We start from the raw sequence: 12,881 nt of genomic DNA, 5'->3' as shown, positions 1-12,881 counted from the left end.
TATGTATCTCTGAAAGATAACGATGGTTATTGGTTGTGGTTTTTTTTTTTTTTTTTTTTTTTTTAATGAATACCACTAACACATAGAAAAACTAATACTACCCTCATATTCTCACATATTCAGTGTTCAGATTTCTCAAATTATCTTAATTCTTTTTTTATAGTTTGTTCAAATAAGGATTCAGACAAGGTTCATACACTGCAATTGACTGTTACATGGAGTTTCAGGGGGATTGTGGCACACAGAAATTGAAAAGTAGCCAGTGCTACCACATTGCACCTCCACAAAGCACTTCAGGCTTGTAATGGCTGTTGGGGAGCAAGAAAGGCCAAGTATGTTTTAGAAATGAAAGCAATTTATGGAGACCCCCTGCTGTCTCAAATAGAAATAGTTCTTTCAGGATGCTTGGAAAGCTCAGCCAGTAGAACATGCAGCTCTTTATCTCAGGGTCATGAGTTCAAGCCCCAGGTTGGGTGTAGAGATTACTTAAAAATAAAATCCTTAGGGGCGTGGGGAAAAAATAAATAAAATCTTTAAAAATAAAAAATAGATGGGTCACCTGAGTGGCTCAGCAGGTTAAGCATCTGGTCTTAATCTCAGCTCAGGTCTTAATCTCAGGGTCATGAATTCAAGTCCTGTGTTGGGCTCCATGCCCAAGGACATGGAGGTAACAAAGAATTAACTTGGACAGCTTGGGCCCAGCATGGAGTCCACTGTAAAATAAATAAATAAATAAGTGATTAATTAAATAAATAAATAAATGAATTTTTATACAGATACCTTTCCTTTTAAGGATCTCCATTTTGTTTTTTAAAAAGGGCGGGGGGCAATCATCCCTAGAAGCTTAAAACCTCTTTTTAGGTTGATTGGACCTTTTAAATCAGTTCCCATTTAAGTAAAGGTTCTCCAGGTGAGTTCTTTTGCAAGATCACAGCAGGAGGGAAATTAATTTATGTGTCATGTCTATAAGCTAGTTGTTAGTCATGTTTTTGGCTTTGATAAAATGTTTCCAGAAGGAGTATTGATTAAACTGGATTTTCTGCCTTTAATCATAAAATTGGAATTCAGAGGCTCTTGTTAATAGGGAATAGTGACTAATGAATATAAAAGGGTTGATTGAAACAAATTGCTAGAACTTTGGGAGAGTTTAAACAACCATAAATGTTCAATATAAAACCGACTGTCTCCAAGCCTTCCCACAATATTTCTCTGATTGTACTCTAATATTATACCATACTTGCTGGTTCTTGAATCTTACAAAAGTCCATAACTATATTAACAAACTATATTTAAAAAAAAAACTATATTTTCCTGAATTCAGACTTCAGAAGACCTGTAATTATCTAATTTTTCTAGTAGCTCTTTCTAAGTTGAATTATTTAACTGCTATCAACCTGCTATCCTAGGAGGCTGTTTATTCCTTTCAGTATCTAGGAGTAAAATTGCAAGGTTATTCAGTTGTTGTTAGTATGTATTTTAGCTGTCTTCATCAGCCCTGAGGGAGATTGCTTACTTCTTGGGGCTAGAAATTGTGAAAAGGGCCTTATATAGCATCAGGGCTACTAGGAAAGGGAGACAGTAGTTATAAGAATACCTGCTCCTAACTCTACCAGTAGCTCACTGTAGTACCATGGGCTTCTTAAACCTCTCTGGGCCTTTGTTTTCTAATCCCTAACATGAGGTAGCTGGACCAGATATCTGAGGGGTTTTTTTAGCAGTATAATTCCATGAAAGTAGAGACCTACAGTATCCTTATAATTTGAAATGATAGAGAAGTCATAGGAGGAACAAATTGATGTAGGCATCTTGATGTGCTAAAGGACCCCCTTCAAGTTCTAAATTGCCTTGTACTAGGACTTTTTAAAATGGATTTAACGTAAGGCTTAGAAACTATACAGAATATAATGAGATCAAATGCCATCTAAAAGTGGGTGATCAACATCAGGGCAAAGAGAAACTAATGATAAGGAAGAAAGGTGCAGCTACGAATAAGATTGCAAACCAAATGGTATTGAGCATGCTGGTTCTTTGAGAATTTAGGTGTTAGTAGTAACATTTTTTTTCATTTCTTTTCCCCCCACTAAACCAGGTAAAAATGAAAGCATCCCAAAGCCAAGGGGATGTCTGCAAATATTCATTCAGCAGAGTTACTTAGCTTTGTTCTAGCATTCTCCATCTTTATTCTCTGAATACCATTTTTATCAGCTAACCTACAACTTCTTGCAAGGTGTGATGAATTATCTACAAAAAAAGAAATAATCTGGACTTCCTGGTTCACATTGATAACTACACCAAAGATAGGGTGGTTTCACAGAAACAGTACTTTATAATGTTGATAACCCAAACTATGATGAGGTCTTAAAACATCTAAGGAATGGATGATGACATGAAAATTATTATGTCAGAAATTTGTAGAAAGCACTTTGAGTAAATAGCCATACTATTAAATTAAGTAGATTTTATTTAATGAAATTGCTGGATTATTTTTATGCCAAATATTAATATCAAACTAGAGAGATGTAAGTGATGGTAAGGTTGATAATGCAAACAGATTTTAGTTCTTCAGAAATAGGTAAGAGGTTAAGCTACTTGCATGTATAAACTATGCAACTTACTCTCAAATGTGTAATTTATTTTTTAGTACTCCAGATACTCGCCCAGCTGGGCTGGAAGAGGCCGATCAGCAGTCATTGCCAGGAGAACAAGGAATTAACTTGGACAACTCGGGCCCTAAACTGCCAGAATTTTCAAACCGACCACCAGGTGATAAAATGTTAGCTAAAGATTATATACTTTTCATCATTTATACAGCAATACAAAGTTTCTTTTCAAGGAAACATTGTATTTTGTCTTCTAACTAGACTTCTTTAGAGATAAGATATATCTAATATTTGGAAACTTTGCCTTGATATTAAACAAAAATTTCAAATATAACTTTTGAAGGCTTGTATATATATGTAGTATATACAGTTGACCCTTAAACAACACATGTTTGTATTGCATGGGTTTACTTACATGAAATTTTTTTTTCAGTAAATACAGTCCTGTAAATATATTCTCATGATTTTCTTACATTTTCTTTTCTCTAGCTTACTTTACTTATAATACAGTATATAATACATGTAACATAAAATATGTGTTACTGAACTGTTTATGTTATCAGTAAGGCTTCCAGTCATCTGGTAGGCTGTTAGTAGTTAAGTTTTGGAGAGTCAAAAGTTATACACAGATTTTCAACTGCATTTTCAACATTGTTCAAGGGTCAACTATACATACACCGCTTACTTCATTATTTTAAGTCCTCATAAAATCAGACTGAAATGTGAAATGCCGCTTTATTCTTGTCAGTATCAAGGTTCTAGTTGGCATCAAAATAGAGTAAGACTAAATGGGAAGATATTTTCACTCTAATTCTGCTTGCCTGCCTTTCCTGCAGCCTTTCTTTCCTACTAGGGTTTTCTCGAAGCAGAGAACAGGATTTACAATAAGATTTTTTTATAGCAGTTTTATTATGAATCGTTAAGCATAAAAACTATGAGTACTAAAAAAGACATTCATGTACCTACCACCCAGCTGAATAATAAATAGGAGGATCAGTATTGTTGAAGCCCCCTGTGTTGTACCCTTTTCGGACTATAAAATATCTTGTAAATGTTGAAAAGGAAAAAGCTCCTAAAATTCACTTATTCCAACCTAGGTGTTTAGAAGAACTAAGGCCAGCTGCCACACTATCTCTATACTTGTTACTCTTGGCCTGAGCAGTGATGTGTAACCTTATTCCCCTATGACCCAGTTGAAGACACACAAGCCTGTCACACTTAGGTCACTCTCCCCTATGTTTTATTTTTTTCCTCACTAGTTATCCCACTTCCTTTATGGTATAGAAGTGAGAATGACATTATTTTGGGGGATAAACTTTATATTTAAGATTTTATTTTTTTAAAAATAAATATTTTATTTATTTATTCATGAGAGACACAGAGAGAAGCAGAGACATAGGCAGAGGGAGAAGCAGGTTCCATGCAGGGAGCCCGATGTGGGGCTCGATCCCTGAACACCAGGACCACGCCTTGAGCTGAAGGCATCTGCTTAACCGCTGAGCCACCAAGGTGTCCCGGGGATCAACTTTAATCTTCCATTAATTTATGTATTTTAAAAATGAGTCACAAAAGAAGTAAATACATCATGATGTCAGTACTTTGTGTTATTTATTACAAATTGTTTGGGCACACCACACTTCCAGTCAGTGAGTTGCAGCAGCACAGTTGAGGTGGGGAGGTCACCAGTCTTGGCAGGTATATCCAGAAGGTACATTCTTCCCTTAGACACATCTGACTTCTTATACGAATCCCAGGAGTCCTCACACATATCATTGCTTCCTTTCCGTACTTTGTAAAGTACGAACCTATAGGCTGAATTTGACCTTTTATGTGTTTGAATTGTCCTGCAGTGTCTTAAACCAAACAAAAACCTGAATTTAAATGCCTTTAAATAACACAAAAAATAAAAAATAAACAGAACATCCATTCTGTTCAGTTTGGCTCTGTCCACAGAACTACTACGTATGTCTTGTACCAGCCTACTTCTCTTTTTCACTACTGGCCTGGTGCCTAAAGGCATATGAATTTGCATCCTTTGATTAATAAACACCATGTTTGGTTATGTTATAGATACCATGTGTGCTCTGGCTTTCCTTCTCCACCATTCTGTCATAGCAACCCCAATCTGTTGTCTTACCATTAGTGTCCTTTGGACTGCTGCCTCCGGCTTCTAGAACCTTTATAGCAGCCATGCCTTCAGCCATTACTTTTGAGAGGCTGCTGTATTATCTATTATGCTCTCTTTGGTATTTACTGTGCAGCCTGGTGGGCTGATTTAAAGATAAAAGACATTTGTGTCATAGCCCAACAAAAATGGGCTTCTACAGAAATGACTATTTTAATAGGGGAACCCAAGTTAAACCTGTAGAAATGCCATATATTATTGGCTCTATAAATGGAAAGAGGTAACTTGGGCCTAAAATAGAAAAGGATTTTTTAAAAATCTTCAAAACTGAATTCTTCACATTATACTCATTGGTACCATGGAAATCTTTGGCCAGAAGACCTTAATTAGCTATTGACTATAGGGTCTGTGACCCTGTGGATCAGCAGCATTTGATAGCTGCTCGGTGGAAATCTTCAATCATCATTTCTGCTGACTGCCAGAGCCAACTGTTCTTATTCCTGCACCTTCTTAAAACTTTCCTTACATATTTTTGATGCAACAATGGAATAATCTAGTTTGTGAAACCATATCCCAGCTATATCCCCACTTTTTCCCATGGAACCACCTTTATTCCTGGTTAATGATTTTTCCTTTCTGCTGATTGTATAAGGCTTTAGTTCTAAAATGCCAAGTAAAATCTTCACAAGAGAAAGAATCATTTGAGCTCTTGCCTTCTGAAAATCTATAAGGCATTGTCCCTCAGAGTTCTTTTCCCGAAATTATTTTTTATTCCTGAGGGCAATGCTTCTGGCTTGGTTATTCTCCCATTGTGGATTCATAGAAAATATTTCTCCAAATAGAGTTTTAACATGTAAGAAAGTAAATGGAAACTAATATCCATTAAAAAGAAATCTTCAGTGCCTTCAATTGATTTTCAGTGTGTATATCACCTTCTATGAGCTCCTACATTAAACTGATTTACATCAGAGGGTCAGTTTAATTCAGTTGGGTTCCCCGAAGAATTGAGCCTGAAGGATGCAGCATGGTATATGAAGCCAATGGACTGGAGTAATTTTAAATCCTTTTTAAGGAATTGAATCCTAGCATTTTATATTTTACTTCTATTGAAAGAATAAAAAGGCTATCTTCAGTGCTGGCATTTTCACAAAATCAGACTGTAAAATTTTAATCAGTGATAACAGAAAAAGTGAATCCTAAATACCTTAATTCATTTACAAGGACAGTGGGATATTTATTATGCCCATATGAGAGCCCAAGGCTGGGTGCTCAGCTCCTTGCTGTCAATGGGAATTGTTTTCATTTCCTCTGAATGAATGGCTGGGACTGACTCAGCCACTGTGAGTGCACAGCACCCCATGCCTGTCTATTAGAACAGTCTTAGTGCAGAAGGGCCTCACTGACACCCTGAAGACTGAGGATTTCCGGGTTCTTGATGCTTTGCTTTTTGCTTCCTTAAGCAGTGTGCCCCTTCGCTTATGTTGGATAACAAAGAGGCTGCCCCTACCCCCTTGGGAGTGGGCATGCTTAAGCTGTTTTGTGCACTGTCTGTCCTGCCTAAGATGAGTATTGCTTGGCTATACTCTAAAGGTAGCAAAGCTTTTCTTGCCAAAAATCTAATTTCCCTGGTTTGGGGGGCTTGTTTTAGGTTATCCTTCTCAACCAGTTGAACAGAGGCCACTTCAGCAGATGCCTCCTCAGCTCATGCAGCATGTGGCAGCCCCACCACAGCCACCACAGCAGCAGCCACAGCCACAACTGCCACCGCCGCCACAGCAGCCACCGCCTCCCAGTCAGCCACAGTCTCAACAGCAGCAGCAGCAGCAGCAGCAGCAGCAACAGATGATGATGATGCTCATGATGCAGCAAGACCCCAAATCAGTTAGGCTTCCAGTCTCCCAAAATGTCCACCCCCCACGAGGCCCCCTGAACCCAGACTCCCAGAGAATGCCCATGCAGCAGAGTGGCAATGTGCCTGTCATGGTCAGTTTACAAGGACCTGCTTCCGTGCCACCATCACCTGATAAACAAAGAATGCCAATGCCTTTGAATACTCCTTTGGGAAGCAATTCAAGGAAAATGGTATACCAGGAGAATCCCCAGAATCCTTCTAGCTCACCACTGGGAGAGATGTCCTCACTCCCTGAAGCGAGTGGCAGTGAAGTACCATCTGTCTCAGGAGGCCCAAACAACATGCCTTCACATTTAGTAGTTTCCCAGAATCAGTTAATGATGACAGGGCCAAAACCCGGACCATCGCCCCTTTCAGCAACTCAAGGTGCAACTCCCCAGCAACCCCCTGTAAATTCCTTGCCCAGCTCCCATGGCCACCATTTTCCAAATGTGGCTGCTCCAACCCAAACATCTAGGCCTAAAACACCAAACAGAGCCAGCCCCAGGCCCTACTATCCTCAGACACCCAACAATCGCCCTCCCAGCACAGAACCTTCAGAGATCAGTCTATCACCAGAAAGACTCAATGCCTCCATAGCAGGACTCTTTCCCCCACAGATTAATATTCCTTTACCTCCTAGGCCAAATTTAAACAGGGGCTTTGATCAGCAGGGCCTGAACCCAACAACTTTAAAGGCCATTGGGCAAGCACCTTCAAATCTTACCATGAATAATCCTTCCAATTTTGCTGCCCCACAAACTCACAAATTAGATTCTGTGGTGGTGAATTCTGGAAAGCAGTCTAATTCTGGAGCAACAAAACGGGCTAGCCCAAGCAACAGTCGCAGGTCTAGTCCTGGGTCCAGTAGGAAAACCACCCCAAGTCCTGGGAGACAGAATTCAAAAACCCCTAAACTTACTCTGGCCTCTCAGACAAACACAACCCTGTTGCAAAACGTGGAGTTGCCAAGAAACGTATTGGTCAGTCCCACTCCTTTGGCCAATCCCTCTGTACCTGGGAGCTTTCCTAACAACAGTGGGCTGAATCCTCAGAATCCTACCATGCCTGTGGCTGCAGTGGGGGGTGTTCTCGAGGATAACAAGGAGAGCTTGAATGTGCCTCAGGACAGCGATTGCCAGAATTCCCAGGGTAGGAAGGAGCAGGTAAACATTGAGCTCAAAACAGTCCCTACCCAAGAAGTTAAAATGGTTGTCCCTGAAGATCAGTCTAAAAAGGATGGGCAACCTATGGATCCTAACAAACTTCCCAGTGTTGAAGAGAACAAAAATTTGGTGTCTCCTGCTATGAGGGAAGCACCGACATCATTAAGTCAACTTCTTGACAACTCTGGAGCTCCTAACGTGACCATTAAACCCCCTGGGCTTACAGATCTGGAAGTAACACCCCCAGTAGTTTCTGGGGAGGACCTGAAAAAAGCATCTGTCATTCCCACACTGCAGGATCCGTCTTCTAAAGAACCCTCTAATTCCCTAAATTTACCTCACACTAATGAGCCGTGTTCAACCCTTATGCATCCAGAATTGAGTGAGGTCAGTTCTAATGTTGCACCAAGCATCCCTCCAGTAATGTCAAGACCTGTCAGCTCTTCCTCCATCTCCACCCCCTTGCCCCCAAATCAGATAACTGTTTTTGTAACTTCCAATCCTATCACAACTTCAGCTAACACATCAGCAGCTCTGCCAACTCACCTGCAGTCTGCACTGATGTCAACAGTTGTCACAATGCCCAATGTGGGTAGCAAGGTTATGGTTTCTGAGGGACAGTCAGCTGCTCAGTCTAATGCCCGGCCTCAGTTCATTACACCTGTCTTTATCAATTCATCCTCAATAATTCAGGTTATGAAAGGATCACAGCCAAGTACAATTCCTGCAGCCCCACTGACAACCAACTCTGGCTTGATGCCTCCCTCTGTTGCAGTTGTTGGCCCTTTACACATACCTCAGAACATAAAGTTTTCTTCTGCTCCTGTACCGCCTAATGTCCCCTCCAGTAGTACTGCTCCAAATATACAGACTGGTCGACCCTTAGTCCTTAACTCACGAGCCACCCCTGTTCAGCTTCCTTCCCCTCCTTGTACAACTTCTCCAGTTGTCCCTCCTCATCCCCCTGTCCAGCAAGTGAAAGAATTGAATCCAGATGAGGCTAGTCCTCAGGTGAGCACCTCAGCAGATCAGAGCACTCTGCCCTCTTCACAGTCAACCACAATGGTTTCTCCCCTTTTGACCAATAGTCCAGGCTCCTCTGTCAACCGGCGAAGCCCAGTCTCATCTAGTAAGGGCAAAGGAAAAGTGGACAAAATCGGCCAGATTTTGCTGACCAAGGCATGTAAGAAAGTTACAGGCTCTCTTGAGAAAGGGGAAGAGCAATATGGTGCAGATGGAGAGACCGAAGGCCAAGGGCTAGAGACTACAACTCCAGGGCTCATGGGAACAGAGCAGTTACCCACAGAGCTGGACAGTAAAACCCCAACACCCCCAGCACCCACTCTGCTAAAAATGACCTCTAGCCCTGTGGGCCCAGGCTCCACCTCAACAGGACCCAGCTTACCTGGCGGTACTCTCCCCACCAGTGTACGCTCGATAGTAACCACTCTGGTACCCTCTGAGCTCATCTCCGCTGCGCCGGCCACAAAAAACAATCATGTTGGCATAGCACCTGAGCCACTTGTGGGTGGCCTAGTGGAGGAGAAGGTGGGATCCCATCCAGAGCTTCTGCCCAGCATAGGTATGTACTTGGGGCCTGGCATCATCTCCTCGTGTCAGTTTTTTGATGACCTATTCCACAAAAGAAAGCCTTTTTTTTCTTTTCTACTTGGAGGAGGAAAAGTGAGCTAAATAGCAATAGTGGTAGTTTAATTTATTGGAAGTACATTGGGAAATACAACTTTAAAGCCTATGTTAAGTTTACATTCATTAATACGGTTCTCTCTCAGCTCCTGAAGTGATAGGCCTTTCATTTATATAAAGTTTTTCATTTTACAAAAAAGCATCTTTATATATGTTATCTCGTGTCATCTTCATACCAACTACGTCAGGTAGCCCTAACCCCATTCTGTGGGTGAGAAGATTGCAGCTCAGAGTTCAGTATTTTCACAGTCTATACTGTGAACCTCCAGTTTAACATTGTCCCTTAAAGGTGAATAGCTGTTTTTGCAAGTTCCCCTTACTGCAATATTGACTTGTTCTCCACAGTTTCAGAGCAGGGTTCTCATGGCCCCTTCTCATTGTACTCTATCAGAAGGGACTATTCCCTTCTGACTGGCTACTCCAGAGGAAAGCTTTTCAAAAACCCAGGTCTCATGGTAATAGACACAAGAGACACAAAGTGGTTGAGAGACAGGCAGGCTTGAGTTAACATCACAGCACCAGCATCTACCAGCTCTGGGTTTAGGAAAGTTACTTGACTATTTAAACTTGAGTTTCCTCCTTACAACGGTAGTTGTAAGAATTCAGTGAGATAATGCATATAATGTGCTTAGCACAGAATACAGTAATAAATGTAAATAATTGTTGTTATTGATTTCTCTTTCAGTCTCTTTGTAAATTAGGCCATTCCAATTTGTGTGTATCTAGATTATTTCTCATGTACAGTTAAGGTGGGCAAATGACAGGAGCTTCGGTATCCTTAAACCTCCCCTCCCCCCTTCACATCCTGCCTCTCAAACACATGTTCCTTTTTATGTGAGGCCTAAATGGTAGAGAAGCTCTGTTTCCACAGAGTGGAGCAAATCACACTGCCAAAGCTGAGAAGCACCTTTGCTGTATCCTAAGCTAGCTAATAGTGCCTGTCTTGTTTAATGCATCTAAAAATTTTTGAATGGTAGCACTTAGGTGGAGGGGCAGAAAGAACTCAAGCTTCAGGGTACAATCAGAGTTCAATTTCTAGTTCCACTGGTTACCAATCACAGTTGGATAAATTCCTTAACCTCTTATAAGCCATATACTTCACATGTAAAATGGAGGCTATAATTCCTACCTCCCAAAATTTATACAAAGATACAGGGAGAGTACTTAGCATAAAGTGGCCAGTGCACCACCTCACTCAGAGCTTTGGAAAAGGTAATTCCCCTTTTCTCTGCCTCTTTAGTGGGGGCGATACAGGGAGGGATAAAGTCCCTTAAAGAGTTCACTGTCCTTGCAGAAGACAGACTTCATAGGTATGGGTGCTCTAGGTTTCTGGTTCTAGTTCTATGGAAGTAGGTGACCCCTAAGAATGAAGAAACCTGGTGTGACTTAAATATATTCTCTTTACTAAATGTTTCTATTGTACTTCCTTTCAGGGAACTTTCCCCCTATATACCAAGAGAATAGTGGTGAAGTGATTAAAAAAATATTTTTATATGTATCATATATAATCCTAGAGAAATAGATGAGCTTTAGGGAGATGAACCTGCAAGTTGGGGAGAAAATTTTGATTTTAGTAAGAATTTTTCCATTGTTTTTTAAGGGGCTTCTGGGTTTTTATCTTGAAAATGTGAGAAACCAATATTGGAGGTAAAAGTAGAAGTTAAGGTGTAGTTTTAAGCTTTTATCAGGTAAACATCCAAAATAAATTCTTAGCACAAATGCATTATTGACTAAGGGAGAGAAATCTACAAAAATCCGCAGTTTTACCTGCTTGCACAATATCCGCAAGCAGGTAAAACTTACTGTTACAGAGTTTATCTAGGATGTTAGATTGAAATGTCAAGATGGGAAGACATAATCCTTGAGTGACTGTGGCATATCTGTGCCGTTGATCTTTACTGTATGATCCAGTAAGCTCCCATTCTAGAGCACATTGTCCTGTTCCATTCCTCTTCAAGGACCTAAGTACTCTTTGTCCTCTGAAGCATAATTCTGATGTTTTTCTGTCTAATGTACCATCAGTTTTCTCAATCTAGAATTGATCTCTTTTGCTTTTGATTCCCATAGCACTTTATACTTTATGAGTCTTCTTCATATAACATTCCATTGCACTCCAGTGTACCACATGTGTGTATTTTATCTTTGTTTGATACTGGGCTGTGTTCTGATGGGCAAAAAGAATAATTGGTCTCCAAAGGTGCCTGGCACAGTGCCTTGCCTCTAGTAAGTTCTTGGTAGCTGTTTATTAGATAAGTAAATAACATATCAAATGGTTTATTCATCAAGTATGAATTGAATATGTGCTTTATGACTGTCACTCTTTGCCAGCTGCTGTAGAAAAGTGTAAAAAATTGTGTGATTCATTTCAGGTTTCAAGGGGTATAATCTTTAGAGGGGTGAGAATTTTTAAATACTAACACAGATGATATAATTGTTCCTCTGGAAGTGGTTGGAGTTGCCTACTAAGGTATGCTTTGGAGTTTTTCAGAGTACTGGATAGAACATGACCCTAAAAAGGAAAAATCATGGGTGCTTTTAGAAAGGCCACCACCTTGGAAAGGTGCTCAAGGAAAGGCCACCTCCTTTCCTTGATCTTTGTACACACAATAGGGAAAAACAAATATCCCTGGTGGTGGTCTATGTTACTGTGTGGTATAGTAGCTAATTTTAGATAAGTTTTGAAATCTCCTTTCAAGGCAATTGCAAGTACTGCCCTCCAAGAGGACGTGTATTTGAGCAGTTACTTAGCTCTTAATTTAGTCAATGCTTTCTGTTTTGTTGAGAAAAGAAAGTAAAGGCCTCTTTTTTTTTCTTGCCTTAGCCCCATCACCGAGTTTAGTCTCAAAGGAAACTACAGCCACAACACTGCAGGGGTCTGTTGCCAGACCAGGTAAGGGGTGCTTTGGAAAAACTCTGAGTGGAATGGATTACATGTGAAGGAACTGCTTCTCTCCTCAAGGTGCCAGGACTCTCTTACCTACCTGCTTCAGAGCAGACTTCAGTTGAGTGGCAGAAATTGTGCAGTACTATTTGAGGTTATTTTCCCTGGACCACCTTGCTGTCTTACGCATTCCTGGTGTCAGCCAGGGAACTCAAGAAGGGCTTGCAGTGCCCATTGTCTGTCTGCCATCCAGCTATGGGGTGGTTTCCATTGCACAGTCTGCCCTGTTCCATGACCCTAGCACCCATAGCTGGCAGCTGACTGGCATATGGCAGTTAGCTGGCATGGTAAGCATTACTGCACTAAGCTAGGAATTGCATTTTCATGACAGGAGCAGAGGCTTGTTCTGGAAACCTCTGCTACAGTGAAGCAGCCATTCCCCAGGGAATCAGTCATTCCAGTCATCTCTGGATGGCATTATATTTCTTCCCCATGACCAAGAAATTGCAAATAG

General features: G+C 40.7%; 1 protein-coding gene across 11 annotated transcripts in view; it reads left to right on the top strand.

Moving 5' to 3' along the window:
• Positions 1 to 12,881, top strand: part of NCOA6 (nuclear receptor coactivator 6) — a 91,078-nt gene that overhangs the window by 62,981 nt on the left and 15,216 nt on the right. For 10 of the 11 annotated variants that reach the window (XM_038572054.1, XM_038572059.1, XM_038572058.1 and 7 more), the window contains 3 exons: positions 2,642 to 2,763; positions 6,374 to 9,364; positions 12,308 to 12,376. In XM_038572054.1, coding sequence (XP_038427982.1) covers positions 2,642 to 2,763; positions 6,374 to 9,364; positions 12,308 to 12,376 — 3,182 coding nt within the window. The remainder of the gene's footprint in view (positions 1 to 2,641; positions 2,764 to 6,373; positions 9,365 to 12,307; positions 12,377 to 12,881) is intronic. The other variant, XM_038572062.1, reaches the window with a different exon arrangement.

The sequence above is a fragment of the Canis lupus genome, chromosome 24 (genome assembly GCF_011100685.1).
Source record: "Canis lupus familiaris isolate Mischka breed German Shepherd chromosome 24, alternate assembly UU_Cfam_GSD_1.0, whole genome shotgun sequence".
Lineage (NCBI taxonomy): Eukaryota > Metazoa > Chordata > Mammalia > Carnivora > Canidae > Canis > Canis lupus.
The sequence above is the reverse complement of the archived record's forward strand: the minus strand, read 5'-3'. Positions and strand labels throughout refer to the sequence as shown.